Source organism: Coregonus lavaretus, assembly GCF_964263955.1.
Source record: "Coregonus lavaretus genome assembly, chromosome: 21".
Taxonomy (NCBI): domain Eukaryota; kingdom Metazoa; phylum Chordata; class Actinopteri; order Salmoniformes; family Salmonidae; genus Coregonus; species Coregonus lavaretus.
The window spans coordinates 34,721,813-34,741,936 of record NC_140008.1 but is presented as its reverse complement, the minus strand read 5'-3'; the positions used below and the strand labels follow the sequence as shown (position 1 = coordinate 34,741,936).

The 20,124-nt window shown below is 40.8% G+C and overlaps 1 protein-coding gene across 1 annotated transcript in view; it reads right to left on the bottom strand.

Annotated features, from left to right (window-relative positions):
• The window catches only part of LOC311149144 (CMP-N-acetylneuraminate-beta-1,4-galactoside alpha-2,3-sialyltransferase-like), a gene marked incomplete at its 3' end in the record, with an annotated part of 60,636 nt that overhangs the window by 21,397 nt on the left and 19,115 nt on the right, over positions 1-20,124 (bottom strand). The window contains exons 4-5 of the mRNA XM_084186231.1: positions 20,028-20,070; positions 8,264-8,356 (exon numbers count right to left, since the gene is read on the bottom strand). Of these exons, the coding sequence (XP_084042357.1) occupies positions 8,264-8,356; positions 20,028-20,070 (136 nt within the window). The remainder of the gene's footprint in view (positions 1-8,263; positions 8,357-20,027; positions 20,071-20,124) is intronic.

Here is a 20,124-nt window from a genome sequence, read left to right as displayed (position 1 = left end):
AGAGATGTTCAATCGGGTTCAAGTCCGGGCTCTGGCTGGACCACTCAAGGACATTCAGAAACTTGTCCCGAAGCCACTCCTGCGTTGTCTTGGCTGTGTGCTTAGGGTCGCTGTCCTGTTGGAAGGTGAACCTTCGCCCCAGTCTGAAGTCCTAAGCGCTCTGGAGCAGGTTTTCATCAAGGATCTCTCTGTACTTTGCTCTGTTCATCTTTCCCTCAATCCTGACTAGTCTCACAGTCTCTGCCGCTGAAAAACATCCCCACAGCATGATGCTGCCACCACCATGCTTCACCGTAGGGATGGTGCCAGGTTTCATCCAGACGTGACACTTAGCATTCAGGCCAAAGAGTTCAATCTTGGTTTCATCAGACCAGAGAATCTTGTTTCTAATGGTCTGAGAGTCCCTTAGGTGCCTTTTGGCAAACTCCAAGTGGGCTGTAATGTGCCTTTTACTGAGGAGTGGCTTCCGTCTGGCCACTATACCATAAAGGCCTGATTGGTGGAGTGCTGCAGAGATGGTTGTCCTTCTGGTAGGTTCTCCCATCTCCACAGAGCAACTCTGGAGCTCTGTCAGAGTGACCATTGGGTTCTTGGTCAATTACGATTCTCATATTTAAATAAGGTATTTCCGTTTTTTAAATTTTATACATTTGCAAACATTTCTAAAAACCGGTTTTGCTTTGTCATTATGGGGTATTGTGTGTAGATTGATGAGGGAGGAAAAAAATATTTAATCAATTTTAGAATAAGGCTGTAACGTAACAAAATGTGGAAAAAGGGAAGGGGTCGGAATACTTTCCAAATGCACAGTAAGTGCAGACATCACCTAGACAGACAGACAGCCCCCATGTGGAGGTAAGGCAGGAGATGCTCTGATTAATGTGAGGCAGCATGCTCTACAGGATTACAGGAGTTGTGTTTCAAGTAATCTATTGGCTGTCCCTGTCTTTATCAGCACCCAGAGTACAGGGAGGGAGGTAGGGATGGATGGGCAGAGAGATAGAGAGAGAGAGAGCGAGAGGGGAGCATCCTTCATCCGACCTAGCGTGAGAGGAAATGCAGAGATGCATCTAAAAACAGATTAGGACATAGGCTTAGCTGAGCAAACGCTGTCTGGACAACTGGCAGGAATGCATGGGAACTACAAGGGGTTATGCCTCAACGGGAATCTCCTGCTCTCCAGTCTGTCTCAAACAGTTGTCAATGCACTGACAGAAAGGCTAGTTTTAGCATCACCACTACGTTGTTTTGACAAACAAACCATACTGCTGTCTATGTCCTGCCTGTGATTAGCCACATCGTCTTGACAGACCACACAAAGGTAAAACCTATTGAATATGAAACACCTGTGATGAATGTACGTCACAGGCTACTGTACACAAAATCAATGGTTCCATCATCCATTGAAATCAGATGCTTTGTGACATTCAGCAGTTCCACCCTTCATTGCAGGCAGTTGACTGTGATTCAGGTGCATCTGATGGTGAGGGTGAGATAAAGAGCGATCATTCTGCACAGCATTGTATCTCATTGGGCTTTACAGTGAGAGGGAGCAACAACAGTTTACCCAGAGGCCGGAAAGCATCCTTCAAAATGCCCTGCCACCTGCACCAATTCAAATAAATCATTCTACCACAGGACTTATAGTAACTGTAATAATCCTACATACAACATTTCCAATTGATGATTCTCCCTTTTAGACAGTTTTCCCCATACATCTGAAGTCTGATTGAGTTTCAGGGTGCATGTTCAACAATGCATGTAAAATGCAAATTACATAGTTAACTCGTTTTTGTTGGTTTAGTGTCTCAAATAACATTTAGGATATTCTTGTCTATTTAGTGCTCACATCCGTCTCCACTTTAAGGCATTAGGCCTCGGATGTACAGCAGCTACAGACTGCCCAGCAAACCGGGAACATTCCAAGAATATGCTATAAAAATAACATCCTTGGAATGTTCTCTGAACATTAACTAAAATGTTGTGAACAACATCTGTAACAACCACCACAGAAAATTCCCCAAACATTTTCGTTAGGTTTCCAGGTACTGGTACTGCGTCCAAAATATCAGTCAATCAGTTACTGCACTTTTACTGCAGTTTCAAATCTGCAATCTTTTTTTTGTAAGGGCACCCACTACGTACTCTTTAAAAAGCCTACATCTGTGTCAGTGAAAGGCTGTTAAGACCAATACTCGAATTGAGGGGGTATGAGAGGGTATGCCTTAGGCCTACCTTTTATTAAAGAAAATGTCAAAAAGCACAGGCTTTTAAGATTTAAAAAAATGAAACAGATCCAATTATATAAAGTGATCTATAACAGCGCTTTCATTGTTTCATTTCTTTGACATTCAGAGGCTGACTTTGTTTGGGAAGTCATATATTTCTGTCACTATCAATTGATTAAGCTATGCACTTGCTGTACAATAGAAGATGTTTAAATCCAGACAGCTTTTAGGGAAACACTTGTGACCTTCTCTCGTTGGGTTAAGGTACGGAAGAAGAGTAGCCAGCAGTTAAAGCTTAAAATGTTCTGCGTCGGTAGGCCTACTCTGTCTGGGGTGGAAAGGTAGGCATAACTTTTGAAAGTACCTAATGACTTTTGAAGATTCCTAATGACGTCTTAGATTGAATTATTTGCAAACAGGGAAAAAAAATTGCAAACAAGACACACTGTTGTGGCATTGGAGAAATATGATAAGATGAACACAGGCCTATCTCTCTGTCCATTCTTAGCCTGTAATTTCTGTAATTTGTGTGGTATAAAAAACATATAATATGTGGTTTTAATATGTAAAATTACGTAGAATTGCATGAAATGTTTATAAAAGGCAATTTTTTCTCACACCTCCAAATACGATGATAGATTCATGCAATGCTTTTACTATAACGGAGATCTTTCTAACCCTACTCTTATCCACGGTGGTCTGCGAACCCACAATCCCAGAATTCCTGCGTTGCCATGTAATGCAGACAGGATGAAGAACATATCTAGGCACTGGTCTGTCCAACAATTAAGGGTAAATGGTAGACATGTTCTCTGCTATCCACTTTGTTTTCATTATTGTTTTGGGTATAGAGGAGGGTCACTTGTTTTTTTTCAAGCGTTCAGGGAGTGTGTAGATCAAATATATTTTGCTGAAGGGAGGGACATCCATTCATTTCAGAGAGGTCCAATTTTCTCCATGTAACCCTTATTATAAATAATGTTCACTCCCTAAGAACAAAAAAGCTCATTTTTCTTTTCATGAATTTGTACGATATAGCCAATTTGGACTTTGTGGCTGTTTTATCTAGTGGAAACTCAAGTGTAGGCTACAGAGAAAAGCTGTTTGGTTCTCAGACGACTCGCGAATCGGAAGAACTTTGCTGCAGGTTTTTCTGATTAATAAACATTGTCATGCTGGTGGGTGGTAACATTTAAATAAAACCCAGCCCTGAAACGAAACGTAGACTGAAAAGAATTTGCACGTCATCTCATAGGAAAAGACACGTAAGACTCATGGAATAATCCTGAGTCATACATTCAGATTTGGCACTTCAAGCCCGAATATATCATACTTTGACTAAAACGATGACTTTTTGACTTACATCTTTGTGCAACATCATGGGTAAGCTCTGGCCATCGTCTTTCAGCTCGAAAAAGTGGATTTCTACTGGTGTGGGCGTTTAATGATCTGACTGCAGAACTGAAGATTTCAGGTTCAATCCCACATATTCTGTAAACATGTTTCTTAAATAAAAAATAAAAAATAAACTGATATTGAGGCTGATACAGTGCATTCCTTGAATATTTCCACATTTTGTTACGTTATAGCCTTATTCAAAAATTTATTAAATTGTGCCCCCCCCCCCATCAATCTACACACAATACACCATAATGACAAAGCAAAAACAGGTTTTGACATTTTTGCAAAATAAAAGCTGAAAAACTTACTGAAATATCACATTTACATAAGTATTCAGACGCTTTACTGAGTACTTTGTTGAAGCAACTTTGGCAGTCTTCTTGGGTATGACACTACAAGCTTGGCACACTTGTATTTGGGGATTTCTCCCATTCTTCTCTGCAAAATCTTCTCAAGCTCTGTCATGTTGGATGGGGAGCTGCACAGCTATTTTCAAATAAAATAAAATAAAATCCAATCAAATGTTATTTGTCATATACACGTGTTTAGCAGATGTGATTGCGGGTGTAGCGAAATGCTTGCGCTTCTAACGACAGTGCAGTAATATCTAACAAGTAATATCTAACAATTTCACAACATATACCCAATACACACAAATCTAAGTAAGGAATGGAATTAAGAATATATACATATATGGACGAGCAATGACAGAGCGGCATGGACTAAGATACAGTAGAATGTTATAGAATACGGTATATACAGTGAGGGAAAAAAGTATTTGATCCCCTGCTGATTTTGTATGTTTGCCCACTGACAAAGAAATGATCAGTCTATAATTTTAATGGTAGGTTTATTTGAACAGTGAGAGACAGAATAACAACAAAAAAATCCAGAAAAACACATTGATTAACCATACTGCCATGCAGTGGTGGAAAAAGTCCCCAATTGTCATAATTGAGTAAAAGTAAAGCTACCTTAATAGAAAATTACTCAAGTAAAAGTGAAAGTAACCCAGTAAAATATTAATTGAGTAAAAGTCTAAAAGTATTTGGTTTGAAATATAGTTAAGTATCAAAAGTAAAAGTATAAATAATTTCAAATTCCTTATATTAAGCAAACAAGATGGCACCATTTTCTTGTTTTTTAAATGTATGGATAGCCAGGGGCTATCTCCAACAGTCAGACATAATTTACTAATAAAACATTTGTAGTGAGTCCGCCAGCTCAGAGCCAGTAGGGATGACCAGGGATGTTCTCTTGATAATTGTGTGAATTGGACCATTTTCCCGTCCTGCTAAACATTCAAAATGTAATGAGTACTTTTGGGTGTTAGGGAAAATGTATGGAGTAAAAAGTACAATATTTTATTTAGGAATGTAGTGAAGTAAAAGTAAAAGTCATCAAAAATATAAATAGTAAAGTACAGATACTCCAAAAAACTACTTAAGTAGTACTTTAAAGTATTTTTACTTAAGTACTTTACACCACTGCTACCATGGCTATTTACTGAAAAAGTAATATGGAAGAGCGCTTCCCTGGTGGTGCAAAGGATAAAAGACCTGGCTTGAGAACCAAACATTGCAGGTTCAAACCACACGTGCAGATTGTCAACATATGAAGTGTGAAAAATATGGTTGTGTTTGTATGATTAAATGCTGTTCAAATGTCCTATGAATGAAATAATGTGCAGTTTGTCAACATATGAAGTGTAAAAAATATGGTTGTGTTTGTAGGATTAAATGCTGTTCAAATGAAATTAAAATGCCCCCATAATATTCTGGACCCATAATATCACCTTAAAATGCAAATTGCCATTAAATCAAGAGAGAAACATAATGGGGATGTATTCCAAACTGCTTTAAGGAGCTACACATTTGCATGTTGAGAACGTTGTGGTAATATTAGATCAAACTTAAATATACAATGTTCTATATGTGAGAAGGAGAAACACCTGGATAGACAAGAACACAAATGTGAACTGGATCGGGATCGCTCAGTGACCAAAGTCTTCTCTTGTCACCAAAAAGACAAGGTCAACATTCACTACACACCATGATCATTAATTGCAGGCTTTGAGAAGACATTTGTGTATGTATCATTCATAGTGAATTATGCTGTCCTTTTAATAATGACCAATATCAAAACAACCAAATAAAGTTCATGTCAGTGGTAACTTATTGAGACATCTGACATTTGTAATAGATAATGATGTGTAAAATAGAATTGTCTGAAATTTGTAATGACCCAGTATGAACATGTGTTTCCATAGTGTTGTGGATGGTAGGATATCAGTGACCTTTCACCAGGCAGAGGCAAATGGTCTATCTCAATAGTTTTTTCCTCGATTCCCTGTGCCTCTCTCCTCACCTCCTTCTAAAAATGCATTGGAGGAGAACATCCGAGGTCCTCTCCCCTCAGATTTTCAAAACCAATATGTTTTTGAGGCGGCGAAGAGAGAGGACACAAGGAATCAAGGAAAGATGAATTGAGAAGAAGCCACAGGAAGGTCAACATCGTCACTGAGGGTGCCCTGACCTTTGACCCCTGAGCTGTCCAATGAGAGGACCATCTGAGTCACTCTGACCAATCGTATGGGGTCAGGTCACCTATGACTCTCCATGGCTGTCTAGCTAGCTGGTGAGGGCCGGACAATGGGCAAGTGGTCTGCCAGCAGACAAGGAAATGGTTCCATGAGTAAGGTTTTTTTCTGGACGGAGGAAGCGACTCATATAGGATCTGAGATGGAGCTGACGATAATCTGTGGGCTTATTGTGATCATGCAAACGATATTATAAACGTGATCGATAAAAGACAGTATTGCGCAGCTGTCTTCATCGACCTGGCCAAGGCTTTCGACTCTGTCAACCACCGCATTCTTATTGGCAGACTAAATAGCCTTGGTTTCTCTAATGACTGCCTCGCCTGGTTCACCAACTACTTCTCAGATAGAGTTCAATGTGTCAAATCGGAGGGCCTGTTGTCTGGACCTCTGGACGTCTCTATGGGCGTGCCACAGGGTTCAATTCTCGGGCCGACTCTATTCTCTGTGTATATCAATGATGTCGCTCTTGCTGCTGGTGACGCTCGGATCCACCTCTATGCGGACGACACCATTTTGTATACATCTGGCCCTTCATTGGACACTGTGTTAACAAACCTCCAAACGAGCTTCAATGCCATACAACACTCCTTCCGTAGCCTCCAACTGCTCTTAAACACTAGTAAAACTAAATGCATGCTCGTCAACCGAACGCTGCTTGCACCCGCCCACCCGACTAGAATCACTACTCTCGGCGGGTCTGACCTAGAGTATGTGGACAACTACAAATACCTAGGTGTCTGGTTAGACTGTAAACTCTCCTTCCAGACTCACATTAAGCATCTCCAATCAAAAGTTAGATATAGAATCGGCTTCCTATTTCGCAACAAAGCCTCCTTCACTCATGCTGCCAAACATGCCCTCGTAAAACTGACTATCCTACCGATCCTTGACTTCGGCGATGTCATTTACAAAATAGCCTCCAACACCCTACTCAGCAAATTGGATGTAGTCTATCACAGTGCCATCCGTTTTGTCACCAAAGCCCCATATACTACCCACCATTGTGACCTGTACGCTCTTGTTGGCTGGCCCTCACTACATATTCGTCGCCAAACCCACTGGCTCCAGGTCATCTATAAAGCACTGCTAGGCAAATCCCCGTCTTATCTTAGCTCACTGGTCACCATAGCAACACCCACCTGTAGTCTGCGCTCCAGCAGGTATATCTCACTGGTCATCCCCAAAGCCAACACCTCCTTTGGCCGCCATTCCTTCCAGTTCTCTGCTGCCAATGACTGGAACGAACTGAAAAAATCTCTGAAGCTGGAGACTCTTATCTCCCTCACTAACTTTAAGTGTCAGTTGTCAGAGCAGCTTACCGATCACTGCACCTGTACACAGCCTTTCTGAAATTAGCCCACCCAACTACCTCATCCCCATATTGTTATTTATTTTGCTAATTTGCACCCCAGTATCTCTATTTGCACATCATCTTTTGCACATCTATCATTCCAGTATTATACGAAATTGTAACTATTTTGCACTATGGCCTATTTATTGCCTTACCTCCATAACTTACTACATTCACACACACTGTATATATATTTTCTGCTGTATTTTTGACTTTTTGTTTTGTTTACCCCATATGTAACTCTGTGTTGTTGTTTTTATTGCACTGCTTTGCTTTATCTTGGCCAGGTCGCAGTTGTAAATGAGAACTTGTTCTCAACTGGCTTACCTGGTTAAATAAAGGTTAAATAAAAAAAATACAAATAAAAATGCTGAGACTCCATGAAGTGGCATATACAATACAGTAGGATACAGAGTATTAGAAAGTACAACTGAATGGTAATGAGATGGAAAGCTGTGGTCAGAGGGTGAAAGAAAACCTTGAATAAGGCTGTCAAAGTGGCGCCATCATCATCTCAAGCAGAAGTAAAACGCTTTACAAAAATGGGAGAGAAAGTTATTATGGGGTGCTGAATCATAACGATGCATCATAAACCAAATTATTTCATAAAGCGTAAACCAAATATGAAAACTGAAAAACAGATCAGATGATAACACATGCACATTAAAAGCTGTTGCTTACTTTGGATAAATGGCAGTCATCTTGGCAGCTGCGTAGCCAGGCTTGCAGACGCCCTCGCTGAGATTGCCATACTTGTACATCAGCTCCAAAGGCCTGTGGTACAAAGAGGTAAGGTCAGAGACAGAGAAGGTCACGCAAGGAGAATAAAAGGGAAGGGGATACCTAGTCAGTCCAACTGAATGCATTCAACTGAAATGTGTCTTCCACATTTAACCCAACCCCTCTGAATCAGAGACGTCCGGGGGGCTGCCATAATCAACGTTATCGGTGCCTGGGGAGCAGTTGTTGTTGGGGGTTAACTACCTTGCTCAAGGGCAGAATGGCAGATTGTTCCACCTTGCCAGCTCAGGGATTTGAACCAGCGACTTTTCACTATTCTTATATTTTATTATTTATTATTATTGTTGCATTGTCGAGAAGGAACCTGCAAGTAAGCATTTTGTTGGACAGTGTATACCCCCCATACTCAACTGGTTGACCGTGGTACGGATCCGGACCCAGAACGGGGTCAATACGGACTGTGGGTCCCGACTACAATTTTAAATACAATTTTACATTTGGGGAACTTGGTAGGGCTTCGACCACTGGTGTCATATAAACACAAATAAGACGTAGAAATATGTGTAGAATTGCAGGAAATTCGCATTCAAATTGCACCATTTTCTCTCCACCAACAAGAGGGGTGTGAACAGTTTGGGGTCGCATGGATTGCAGGGTGGGGGTTTGTTACTACGCCGATAAATGACAATATCCATACGGACCTTTGCCACCTAGGACATTTGTGTGACCGGACCTTCTCAAATAGTACTTGAGTATCCCTGGTGTATACCATGTGTATCCTGTACATACAACTAATAAAACTTGAAAATAAGACCAAAAAATCTGAGAAGAGAAGCTATCTAAAAGCCCAACAATCTGCATAAGCCTTAAAAAAGAACCAGGAGTATACAGCAAAAGTGTAACTGTTAAGAACAAACAACCAGATCATTGAATCTTTGAATCCCTAATAAGATTGCAGAGAATACATGTTGATGAATATTTGATGGCTCTATTGTAAAGATCCTCAAATAATTATACTGTAAACAAATAGCTTTTAATTTATTTAATAATGCATAAGAGCATTATACCCTCCTAAAAATGTTTAGCCTCATATACCCCGAAACCGTTCTGACTGGAGCAGCTGTAGTGTAGTAGTGAGAGGCTAAATGGTAAAAACTCAGAAAATCTTTTCACTGAAAAGGGAGGGCAGCCTCTCCGAGACGTTGTTTATTTCACTTAAACTCTCACCTATATCCAATGATTCAGTGATAAAGGATGGACCATGCACAGTAGTGATCATTTTGATGAACCTTCCTTTAAATATACATTTTTGACATTTTATTTGCATACCAAATTATCAAAATAGTAAAAACTTTTTCAAAACCTTTAAATTGAATTTAGAGAAATATAAATCTCTATTGTTCTCTGTAAAATGTTGATACACTGCCGATTTTGCAGGTTTTCCTACTTACAAAGCATGTAGAGGTCTGTAATTTTTATCATAGGTACACTTCAACTGTGAGAGACGGAATCTAAAAAAAAATCCGGAAAATCACATTGTATGATTTTTAAGTAATTAATTTGCATTTTATTGCATGACATAAGTATTTGATCACCTACCAACCAGTAAGAATTCCGGCTCTCACAGACCTGTTAGTTTTTCTTTAAGAAGCCCTCCTGTTCTCCACTCATTACCTGTATTAACTGCACCTGTTTGAACTCGTTACCTGTATAAAAGACACCTGTCCACACACTCAATCAAACAGACTCCAACCTCTCCACAATGGCCAAGACCAGAGAGCTGTGTAAGGACATCAGGGATAAAATTGTAGACCTGTACAAGGCTGGGATGTGCTACAGGACAATAGGCAAGCAGCTTGGTGAGAAGGCAACAACTGTTGGCGCAATTATTAGAAAATGGAAGAAGTTCAAGCTGATGGTCAATCACCCTCGGTCTGGGGCTCCATGCAAGATCTCACCTCGTGGGGCATCAATGATCATGAGGAAGGTGAGGGATCAGCCCAGAACTACACGGCAGGACCTGGTCAATGACCTGAAGAGAGCTGGGACCACAGTCTCAAAGAAAACCATTAGTAACACACTACGCCGTCATGGATTAAAATCCTGCAGCGCACGCAAGGTCCCCCTGCTCAAGCCAGCGCATGTCCAGGCCCGTCTGAAGTTTGCCAATGACCATCTGGATGATCCAGAGGAGGAATGGGAGAAGGTCATGTGGTCTGATGAGAAAAAATTGAGCTTTTTGGTCAAAACTCCACTCGCCGTGTTTGGAGGAAGAAGAAGGATGAGTACAACCCCAAGAACACCATCCCAACCGTGAAGCATGGAGGTGGAAACATCATTCTTTGGGGATGCTTTTCTGCAAAGGGGACAGGACGACTGCACCGTATTGAGGGGAGGATGAATGGGGCCATGTATCGCGAGATCTTGGCCAACAACCTCCTTCCCTCAGTAAGAGCATTGAATATGGGTCGTGGCTGGGTCTTCCAACATGACAACGACCCGAAACACACAGCCAGGGCAACTAAGGAGTGGCTCCGTAAGAAGCATCTCAAGGTCCTGGAGTGGCCTAGCCAGTCTCCAGACCTGAACTCAATAGAAAATCTTTGGAGGGAGCTGAAAGTCTGTATTGCCCAGCGACAGCCCTGAAACCTGAAGGATCTGGAGAAGGTCTGTATGGAGGAGTGGGCCAAAATCCCTGCTGCAGTGTGTGCAAACCTGGTCAAGACCTACAGGAAACGTATGATCTCTGTAATTGCAAACAAAGGTTTCTGTACCAAATATTAAGTTCTGCTTTTCTGATGTATCAAATACTTATGTCATGCAATAAAATGCAAATTAATTACTTAAAAATCATACAATGTGATTTTCTGGATTTTTGTTTTAGATTCCGTCTCTCACAGTTGAAGTGTACCTATGATAAAAGTTACAGACCTCTACATGCTTTGTAAGTAGGAAAACCTGCAAAATCGGCAGTGTATCAAATACTTGTTCTCCCATTTTTTACATTTACATTTTAGTCATTTAGCAGACGCTCTTATCCAGAGCGACTTACAGTTAAGTGAGTGCATACATTTTCATACTGGCCCCCCGTGGGAATCGAACCCACAACCCTGGCGTTGCAAACACCATGCTCTACCAACTGAGCTACATCCCTGCCGGCCATTCCCTCCCCTACCCTGGACAACACTGGCTAATTGTGCGCCGCCCCATGGGTCTCCCGGTTGCGGCCGGCTACGACAGAGTCTGGATTCGAACCAGGATCTCTAGTGGCACAGCTAGCACTGCGATGCGATAATAAATGAATATGCGAGAAAAAAAAAAGAATAAAAAAAACATATGGGGGATTGGAAGTGATGCAGACAATTACATTGATGGAAGTTACAATATATCTGCAATATTAAAGCTGATCTACCCCATAAAAAAATTTAATAAATAAAAAGTTACATTTTGATCGAATGAATCTGAAACTTGTTGATTGATTGAATTACTTATGCATCTAATGAATTATGTTGCTAGATGTTTAAATGATCACTTTACCTATCTTTATTTTGGCAAAATAACAGGTGTTTCAGTGTCAAGCGTCAATAGATGGATTTAACTAGTTTTAGTATAGACATTGCCATTTAAAAGTAGTCAACTGGGTGGGGATTCCTATGGGTTGGGAGCGATCTTCAAATTGGGTGGCTTATGGTTTGTAAACCAAAGATTAAGGTAATATCAAGGAGCCAAGACCAATATTTATACCAGGACATTGGTCCCAAGATCCAGACCCAGTGAGTTGAGATCATGACAAAATAAAGACTGAATTTATGTGGTCTTGAGTGGTCTCAAGACCAAGACCACTAGATCAAGAGTAAATGGGCCCTTTCTTCAATTGTAAGAAACTCAAGTAGAGTAAACTCTAATAAAGTACAGTAGAGCGCAGTACAGTAGAGTATGGTACAGCACAGTAGCGTACAGTATAGCACATTATAGACGTCTATGTTTTGGCCAAATAGATGTCAATGTTTGGGCTCTTGGAGGGTTGGAGCCCCCCTGCTGGCTATGCATCTCAATATTCTACACTTTTTCATGAAGTGTGCACGTGTCCACTACCCACATGGTGGTCCACTGTAGCTCAGTTGGTAGAGCATGGCACATGGAGATGTTGTCACAGACGCCATAATGGAACAGATACAAAGATGAGACCTATATACAGTGCATTGGAAAAGTTTTGAGACCCCTTTACTATTTCCACATATTGTTACGTTACAGCATAGCGCTCAAGACCTCAGACTGGGGCGAAGGTTCACCTTCCAACAGGACAACAACCCTAAGCACACAGCCAAGACAACACAGGAGTGGCTTCGGGACAAGTCTCTGAATGTCCTTGAGTGGCCCAGCCAGAGCCCAGACTTGAACCCGATTGAACATCTCTGGAGAGACCTGAAAATAGCTGTGCAGCAACGCTCCCCATCCAACCTGACACAGCTTGAGAGGATCTGCAGAGAAGAATGGGAGAAACTCTCCAAATACAGGTGTGCCAAGCTTGTAGCGTCATACCCAAGAAGACTCAATGCTGTAATCGCTGCCAACAGTGCTTCAACAAAGTTCTGAGTAAAGGGTCTGAATACTTATGTAAATGTGATTCTTCAGTTATTATAATTTTTTTAAATTATCTAATATGTCTAAAAACCTGTTTTTGCTTCGTCATTATGGGGTATTGTGTGTAGATTGATGAGGGAAAAAAACGATTTAATACATTTTAGAATAAGGCTGTAACATAACAAAATGTGGAAAAAGTCAATGGGCCTGAATACTTTCCGAAGGCACTGTATGTCAGCTTATAACCCCCCCCCCCCCCAACATCTTGGCCTCTAGAGAATGAATGTGTGTGTTTCGGTAGTGGCATCAAAAGGTGGGACAATTATTATAATATTTTTTTATTTTTAAGATGATTAAACAACACTACTAATTAGATCAGTATCTTTCAATGTAATAATAGAACAACTCAATATGTTCTATTGAAATAATAGTGTTAAAAAATTACAAAAATCATAATTTGCTTTATTTTCCTCTCAATATAAATAGGTGTATAAACAATAACTTTGTACTATATTAATTTAACAATATGTTTGTTATTGCCTTGGATTTAATTAGAACATGACATAAATACATTTCTTAAGTTTGGAGACTTAGGGCGACTGCTCCTAAAAAGCAACTTCTTGTTTTGAAAATGGCCTATGAGGCATCAAAACATTTATTCTAGTGTCAAAATTGACTATAATGTGTAAATAGGATAATTTTGGTCATAAATTCAGTCTCGTCCAAAACTGAGATTTGCGAGATGATAGGAAAAAATGGTATGTCATGGAATGAAGGGTACCGTAACAGTTTTCCTTGGGTTGGGTTTATTTTAATGGTGCCACATGCCCACAGCTGGCAGCACCCAAGTAATCATCAATTCGGAGTACAGCCGGCTTGTACCTCCAAAATGAAGGACTGGGTGGCCCCAATGTCTCGCAGTATCTTCAGCGGTGAATCCCTCCATGGTCCATCTGTCCGAGACGTTTATGGGTAATCCTGATTTTGCTAAACCTCCTGAGTTGACCTCTCCTTTGAAAACCCCAAAAGGTGAGCGATTATGTAAGACCGCTGGAAGAATAGAGGGTCCCTACAGTTGACACTTGAAGCAGCTGATTGCGGAACAGAGTAAAGATATTTCCCTCTCCCCTCTTTTTGTTGAGATACGTCCAGAGGAGGAGTTTGATTAAGTTTGTGTGGGTTACTTTGAGAGAGATGGTGTTCTAATGAGGAAATGGCGTTCTCATGCTACTTCTGGGCAGGACGATTGGCCCAGTGCATCTCAAATTGTCGTTCCAGTTGCACTTCGACAAGAGATAATGATGGTAGTGTGGCAGGCCATATTGGGGTCAACAAGACCGTATCTTGCGTAATTTCTTCTGGCCTGGTCTGAAACAGGATGCTGTGGCTTACTATAAATCCTGTCGCGTTTGCCAGCAGATGGGCAAACCGAACCAAGCTGTACTGGTTGCATCTTTGAAGTCTATTTCTGCTTTTTAAGAACCTTTCAGCAGGGTTCTGGTGGATTGTGTTGGGTCTTTACCCAAAGCAAAGAGTGGTAACCAGTTTCTCTTGACCATAATGTGTGCTGCCACTTGTTCCCTGAGGCCATTGAACTAATGAAAATCACTTGATGAAAGTTACTACGGATATTGCAGGAGTTTCCCCTTGAAATTAGACATGTCCGTAGTAAGGACAACCTGGTTGCTGATTGTCTTTCAAGGGTGGGCAGTTGATTAGTTTTGTGTTTTGCATTTAGCCAGCGTGTTGCCCTGGCTCACAATTTATTTTGAGTGAATGTTTTTCCGTATTGGAGATTAGTTTTGTTTGGGCTCGTTCCAAGGGGACGAGAGTTTTAGAAGTGTACATGAGTTTTTCAAAACTCTAGAAAGAAAAAGTAAAAAAATATGGGGAAAAATATATTTAAAAAAAAAAACGGAGCATATACAGTACCAGTCAAAGGTTTGGACACACCTACTCATTAAAGGGTTTTACTTTGTTTTTACTATTTCTTACATTGTAGAATAATAGTGAAGACATCAAAACTATGAACTAACACACATGGAATCATGTAGTAACCAAAAAAAGTGTTAAACAAATCAAAATATATTTTATATTTGAGATTCTTCAAAGTAGCCTCCCTTTGCCTTGATGCCAGCCTTGCACACGCTTGGCATTCTCTCAACCAGCTTCATGAGGTAGTCACCTGGAATGCATTTCAATTAACAGGTGTGCCTTCTTAAAAGTTAATTTGTGGAATTTCTTTCCTTCTTAATGTGTTTCAGCCAATCAGTTGTGTTGTGACAAGGTAGGGGTGGTATACAGAATATAGCCCTATTTGGTAAAAGACTAAGTCCATATTATGGCAATAACAGCTCAAATAAGCAAAGAGAAACGACAGTCCATCATCACTTTAAGACATGAAGGTCAGTCAATCTGGAAAAATTTAAAAGTTTTTTCAAGTGCAGTCGCAAAAACCATCAAGCGATATGATGAAACTGTCTCTCACGAGGACCGCCACAGGAAAGGAAGACCCAGAGTTACCTCTGCTGCAGAGGATAAGTTCATTAGAGTTACCAGCCTCAGAAATTGCAGCCAAAATAAATGGTTCACGTGAGTTCAAGTAACAGACACATCTCAAAATCAACTTTTCAGAGGAGACCACGTGAATCAGGCCTACATGGTGGAATTGCTGCAAAGAAATCACTACTAAAGCACACCAATAATAAGAAGAGACTTGCTTGGGCCAAGAAACACGAGCAATGGACATTAGACTGGTGGAAATCTGTCCTTTGGTCTGATGAGTCCAAATTTGAGATTTTTGGTTCCAACCGCCGTGTCTTTGTGAGATGCAGAGTAGGTGAACGGATGATCTAGGCAGGGTTTATGACTTTGTGGCTGTGTTAATTAGTGACAACCCTCTCCCGCCTCGATTTAGAGCCGTGCCTCTAAACAGAATTTGAATTGATTAGCATGTCACTCAGTAAATCCACAACCCCTAAATTCCAAACAGTCCCACACTGTTACCAGGCTCTATGCGCCAGCAATTCAAGCCTTGGGACGAGGTTATCCAAAGTCAAACCAACTTTGCCACGGTTGCACACCAGCCGGCTGAAGCTAATTGGCTAAATAGTTTGTCTAACTCTTACCGCCTGTGAACACACACAAGAGACATTATAAAGGGCATAGGGTGCCATTTGGGACGCAGACAGGCTCATTGTCACGCCCTGACTCAGGGGACTCGTATATGTTGAGTCAGGGTGTGTATATTCTTTGTTGTGTCTATGTGATATTCTAGTATGTGTATTTCTATGTTGGCCGGTGTGGTTCCCAATCAGAGGCAGCTGTCGCTCGTTGTCTCTGATTGGGGATCATACTTAGGCAGCCTATTGGCACTGTCTAGTTGTGGGATCTTGTTCCTTGTAAGGTATGTTGTGTGTTCTACCTTGGACTTCACGTTTCGTTTCGGTTGTTGTTTTGTCGTTGTGTTTATAAGTTCATAAACATGTACGTATATCACGCTGCGCCTTGGTCTGACCCGTCATTCAACGAACGTGACAGAAGATCCCACCAAAAAACGAGGACCAAGTAGCGTGCCCAGGCGGAGCGAATAGCCATGTCACAGGTGGGCAATTTGTGGTCATGGAAGATATATTTGCGGGGAGAGGACCATGGGCTAAGGTAGATGCCCAGGCAGGAGAGGTGCAACGACAACACGGAGGAGGCCGGTCGAGGAGGAAGCCCGAGAAGCAGCCCCAATAAAACATTGGGGGGGGGGGGGCACACAGGGTGGTTGGCGGAGCCTAGTGTTCTACCTTGGACTTCACGTTTCGTTTCGGTTGTTGTTTTGTCGTTGTGTTTATAAGTTCATAAACATGTACGTATATCACGCTGCGCCTTGGTCTGACCCGTCATTCAACGAACGTGACACTCATATTCTGAAAACCACACACATTGATATTAATCACTGCTAGTCTAATAAACAGACAAGCCAGAGGAACTACATCAGTTGGGGAAAAGTAGGGCACAACACCATAGTATTGTAATACTGTATAATACTTATCTATTCTACTTAGCAGAGACGTTTGAGAGCATACATTTTATGAATGTGATCCCTGGGTCGTTCCACCATCTCAGATTGTTCTGAAATCGTATTCTGTTAGAAACATATAAGATTAGCATTTCTGCAACATTGTTTGTTGAAATATAAATTTTATCTCTGAGAAATTAACCTAATTGATTGCACCCAAATTGGCCATTTTAATTTATAAGATCCATATAATATTAAATAAATATAGTCCATAACTAAACCAACAATGAGTACATAGTATCAGTTTTCTATATTTAATAAGTAGTATGGAGCGGCGGCTCTGAGTATTGTTTCTTCATCCTATGTAATGTACAGTGAATTGGTGATGTTTTTTTCCCCCCTGTTCAGAGAAATTTGTCGTTGTAGTTGTTGGCTTTATGTCCCATCCTACACCCCCCCCCCCCGCCCCCATTGTTAAAGGGAAAGTTCACTCAAATTACATATTGGTTTTCTTAAGCAGAACAACTGTAAGCAGTCTATGGACCAGAGGGGTATCCTATGAAGCATGTTTGAGGAGTTAGCGAGGTAACTTTGGTCAACTCTGAGCTCAACTTGCGATAACCGGTCATCAGCAGTTTTTTTCTTGTGATGTCAGTCACTGAAAGTCACTCAATAAGCCGTCAGCTAAAATATGTTCAATTTTAAGTTAGTGTTGCAGTCAGCAATCTAAACTTGCAGTAATCATGGTCGAATTTCCCACCGGGGGGCCCCCATTGATTTTGTTAGTCACTCTCAGTCAGATATCATATAAAAAACTGCAAACATATCTCTCCACCATATGGCAAAATGTGTAGTATTGCAGGAAATTTGCTGTAAAACTGCACATCTCTCTAAGCCCCATGGTAAACTCTGTAAAATTGCAGGAAATTAACTATAAAATGCAGAAATTTCGCTTACATGCCCGCTAGTGTTAGCGGCAGGCGGACGAGCAATATCCACCGCCGTAGTACGGATGAAGACTGAGCTGGAATATCAAGCTAACTGAAACTGGTTAGCTTTAGAAAACCCTGAGCAGATCTAGCTTGCTTCGTAGGCAATGTTCCCTCTAATTATTTTCGGCACTGAGCAAATTTCACATCTGCTGAGCGCAAGCTTGAACATTGTGAAAATTCTGTGCAACTTGCGGCACGCGTTTACTGTGAACACTGAGGCTGTCCCCACTTTAAGTTACAGTTTTAAACAGTGGCCAAGTAGGCTACTGTGGCTATTTGATCATAATGTAGGCCTACCACAGTGGCCTACCATAAAAAACAATGGAGAAGAATTCATCCCATAACATTAACATGGAAATAGCTGTTCTATCATCAGCCCAAACTAGCAGCAAATGTGTGGTGTTTTTTTCAACAGTATGAAAAATGTATGCACTCACTAACTGTAAGTCGCTCTGGATAAGAGCGTCTGCTAAATGACTCAACATTTTAAAATGTGTTCAATGTAGGTCTACATTCCATGACGCTTTTGAAAAAAACATTAAACTGTTTATCCACTTGTCCTTCAGACAAGGAGGTGACTGAAAATGTTGTGTTGTTTGATGCAAGAAACCACTTTACAAAATAAAATGCATTATTATTCCCATACCATTATTACAGAGAATCAGACAAAATATGCTACCCTCTGCCTATTGGCTACTTAGCTTATTCAAGCCTGTCTCAAAATACAACACTGCCCCTTTAAGACAAAAAAAAGCTCTTTACCTGACTCGCTTTTCAAAGATAGCTAGTAATGCACACATTTTGTGCTCTTGTAGGACGCAACCACTCCCCCATTCTTGACTATAAATTAGCTATAACAAGGCTAATAACTCAATAACTAGCAAAGAATATTGAACAAATGTGCACAGGTGGCTACATGCAGCTCTCGCTTTAATCTCAAAACAAGCCCACCTACTTGTGACCGCTCATGTTGTAAACACAGTCCAGTTCAAAGTGAATGGCACAGATCCCATATATGGCAATGGCTATTTGCATATAGGCCTACTGCAGCTCTGATTGGTTATGGCGCACCAGTCTGTGTAGAGTGCGGGCTGAGTCGTGCCTGTCAATGCAATTGAATCCTACTCCAATGCACTCTGCCTACAAGAAAATCTCTTGCAGTTAGTTTTGCATACTAAGTCTTGCATAGTTTGTTTTGTTTCGGTGTGTTACATTGAAAGTGGCTAATATTGCATTGATTCGAGCACAATTCCCACAGTAAAGAAATAAGTTGATAGTGTTAACTAAACGAGAAAACTCTAGATAGTTGAGTTCTATCTCGTGCTTCTCTGTGCGGGCTGATATTTATTCTGTGCGGCAGTCCAGTGGGGAGCTGCGTGCTCGCACGCAGCTTAGAGGGAACATTGTTCGTAGGATACCCCTCTGGTATGACAGCAACCCATGCTTTACTTTTGTTTACCTGGCAACTGTTTCAAATGCTAACTTTTTTGCATTTGTGTCACAAATTCAATGCAAGTCCCTGGATGGCTTTTGACCACTTCTTTGGATCCTTCATGTCTAACTCATTGTTAGAAAAAAAGTTTGGTTCAAATCGGATGCTAGGTACTATAATTATTGAATATTATATGAATCCTATGAATGTCTAAAAAATAAATAAATTAATATGGCTAATTTGGGTGAAATCAATTAACTTAACTTCTCAGAGATCAAATTATATTTCAACAAAAGAATGATTCTGGAATGCTTATTTGTTTCTAACTACAGAAACAATTTCAGAACAATCTGAGATGTTGGGTGTCATGGCTTGCTGAAATGACATGGAACGACCCCCCTGTGAGAAGGGAAACCACAACCTTGACGTTGCTAGTGCCATGCTCGTATGTATAACTAATCAATTTAATCACGAACAAACACACACTAACACACAAAAATAAGTATCTTGTGAAATGACTGAATACCTGCGATAAGGATCCGAAGCAGTAACACAGTCTTAAGAGTTTGACGACTGTTGAGGCTACCGAAAACATACATGAAAGTCATGTAGCCAAAACACACAAAGCAAGGTGAAGGGGTAAAGCACAACACACTGGATAAGATAATCTATTAAGGGAATACTTACAGATTACCATCCAACTTCAGCAAGAATCCCTGTTTGTCATACACTAGAGCGAGAAAGAAAGAAAGAGAGCGACAGAGTGAGATTAAGTATAATGTTG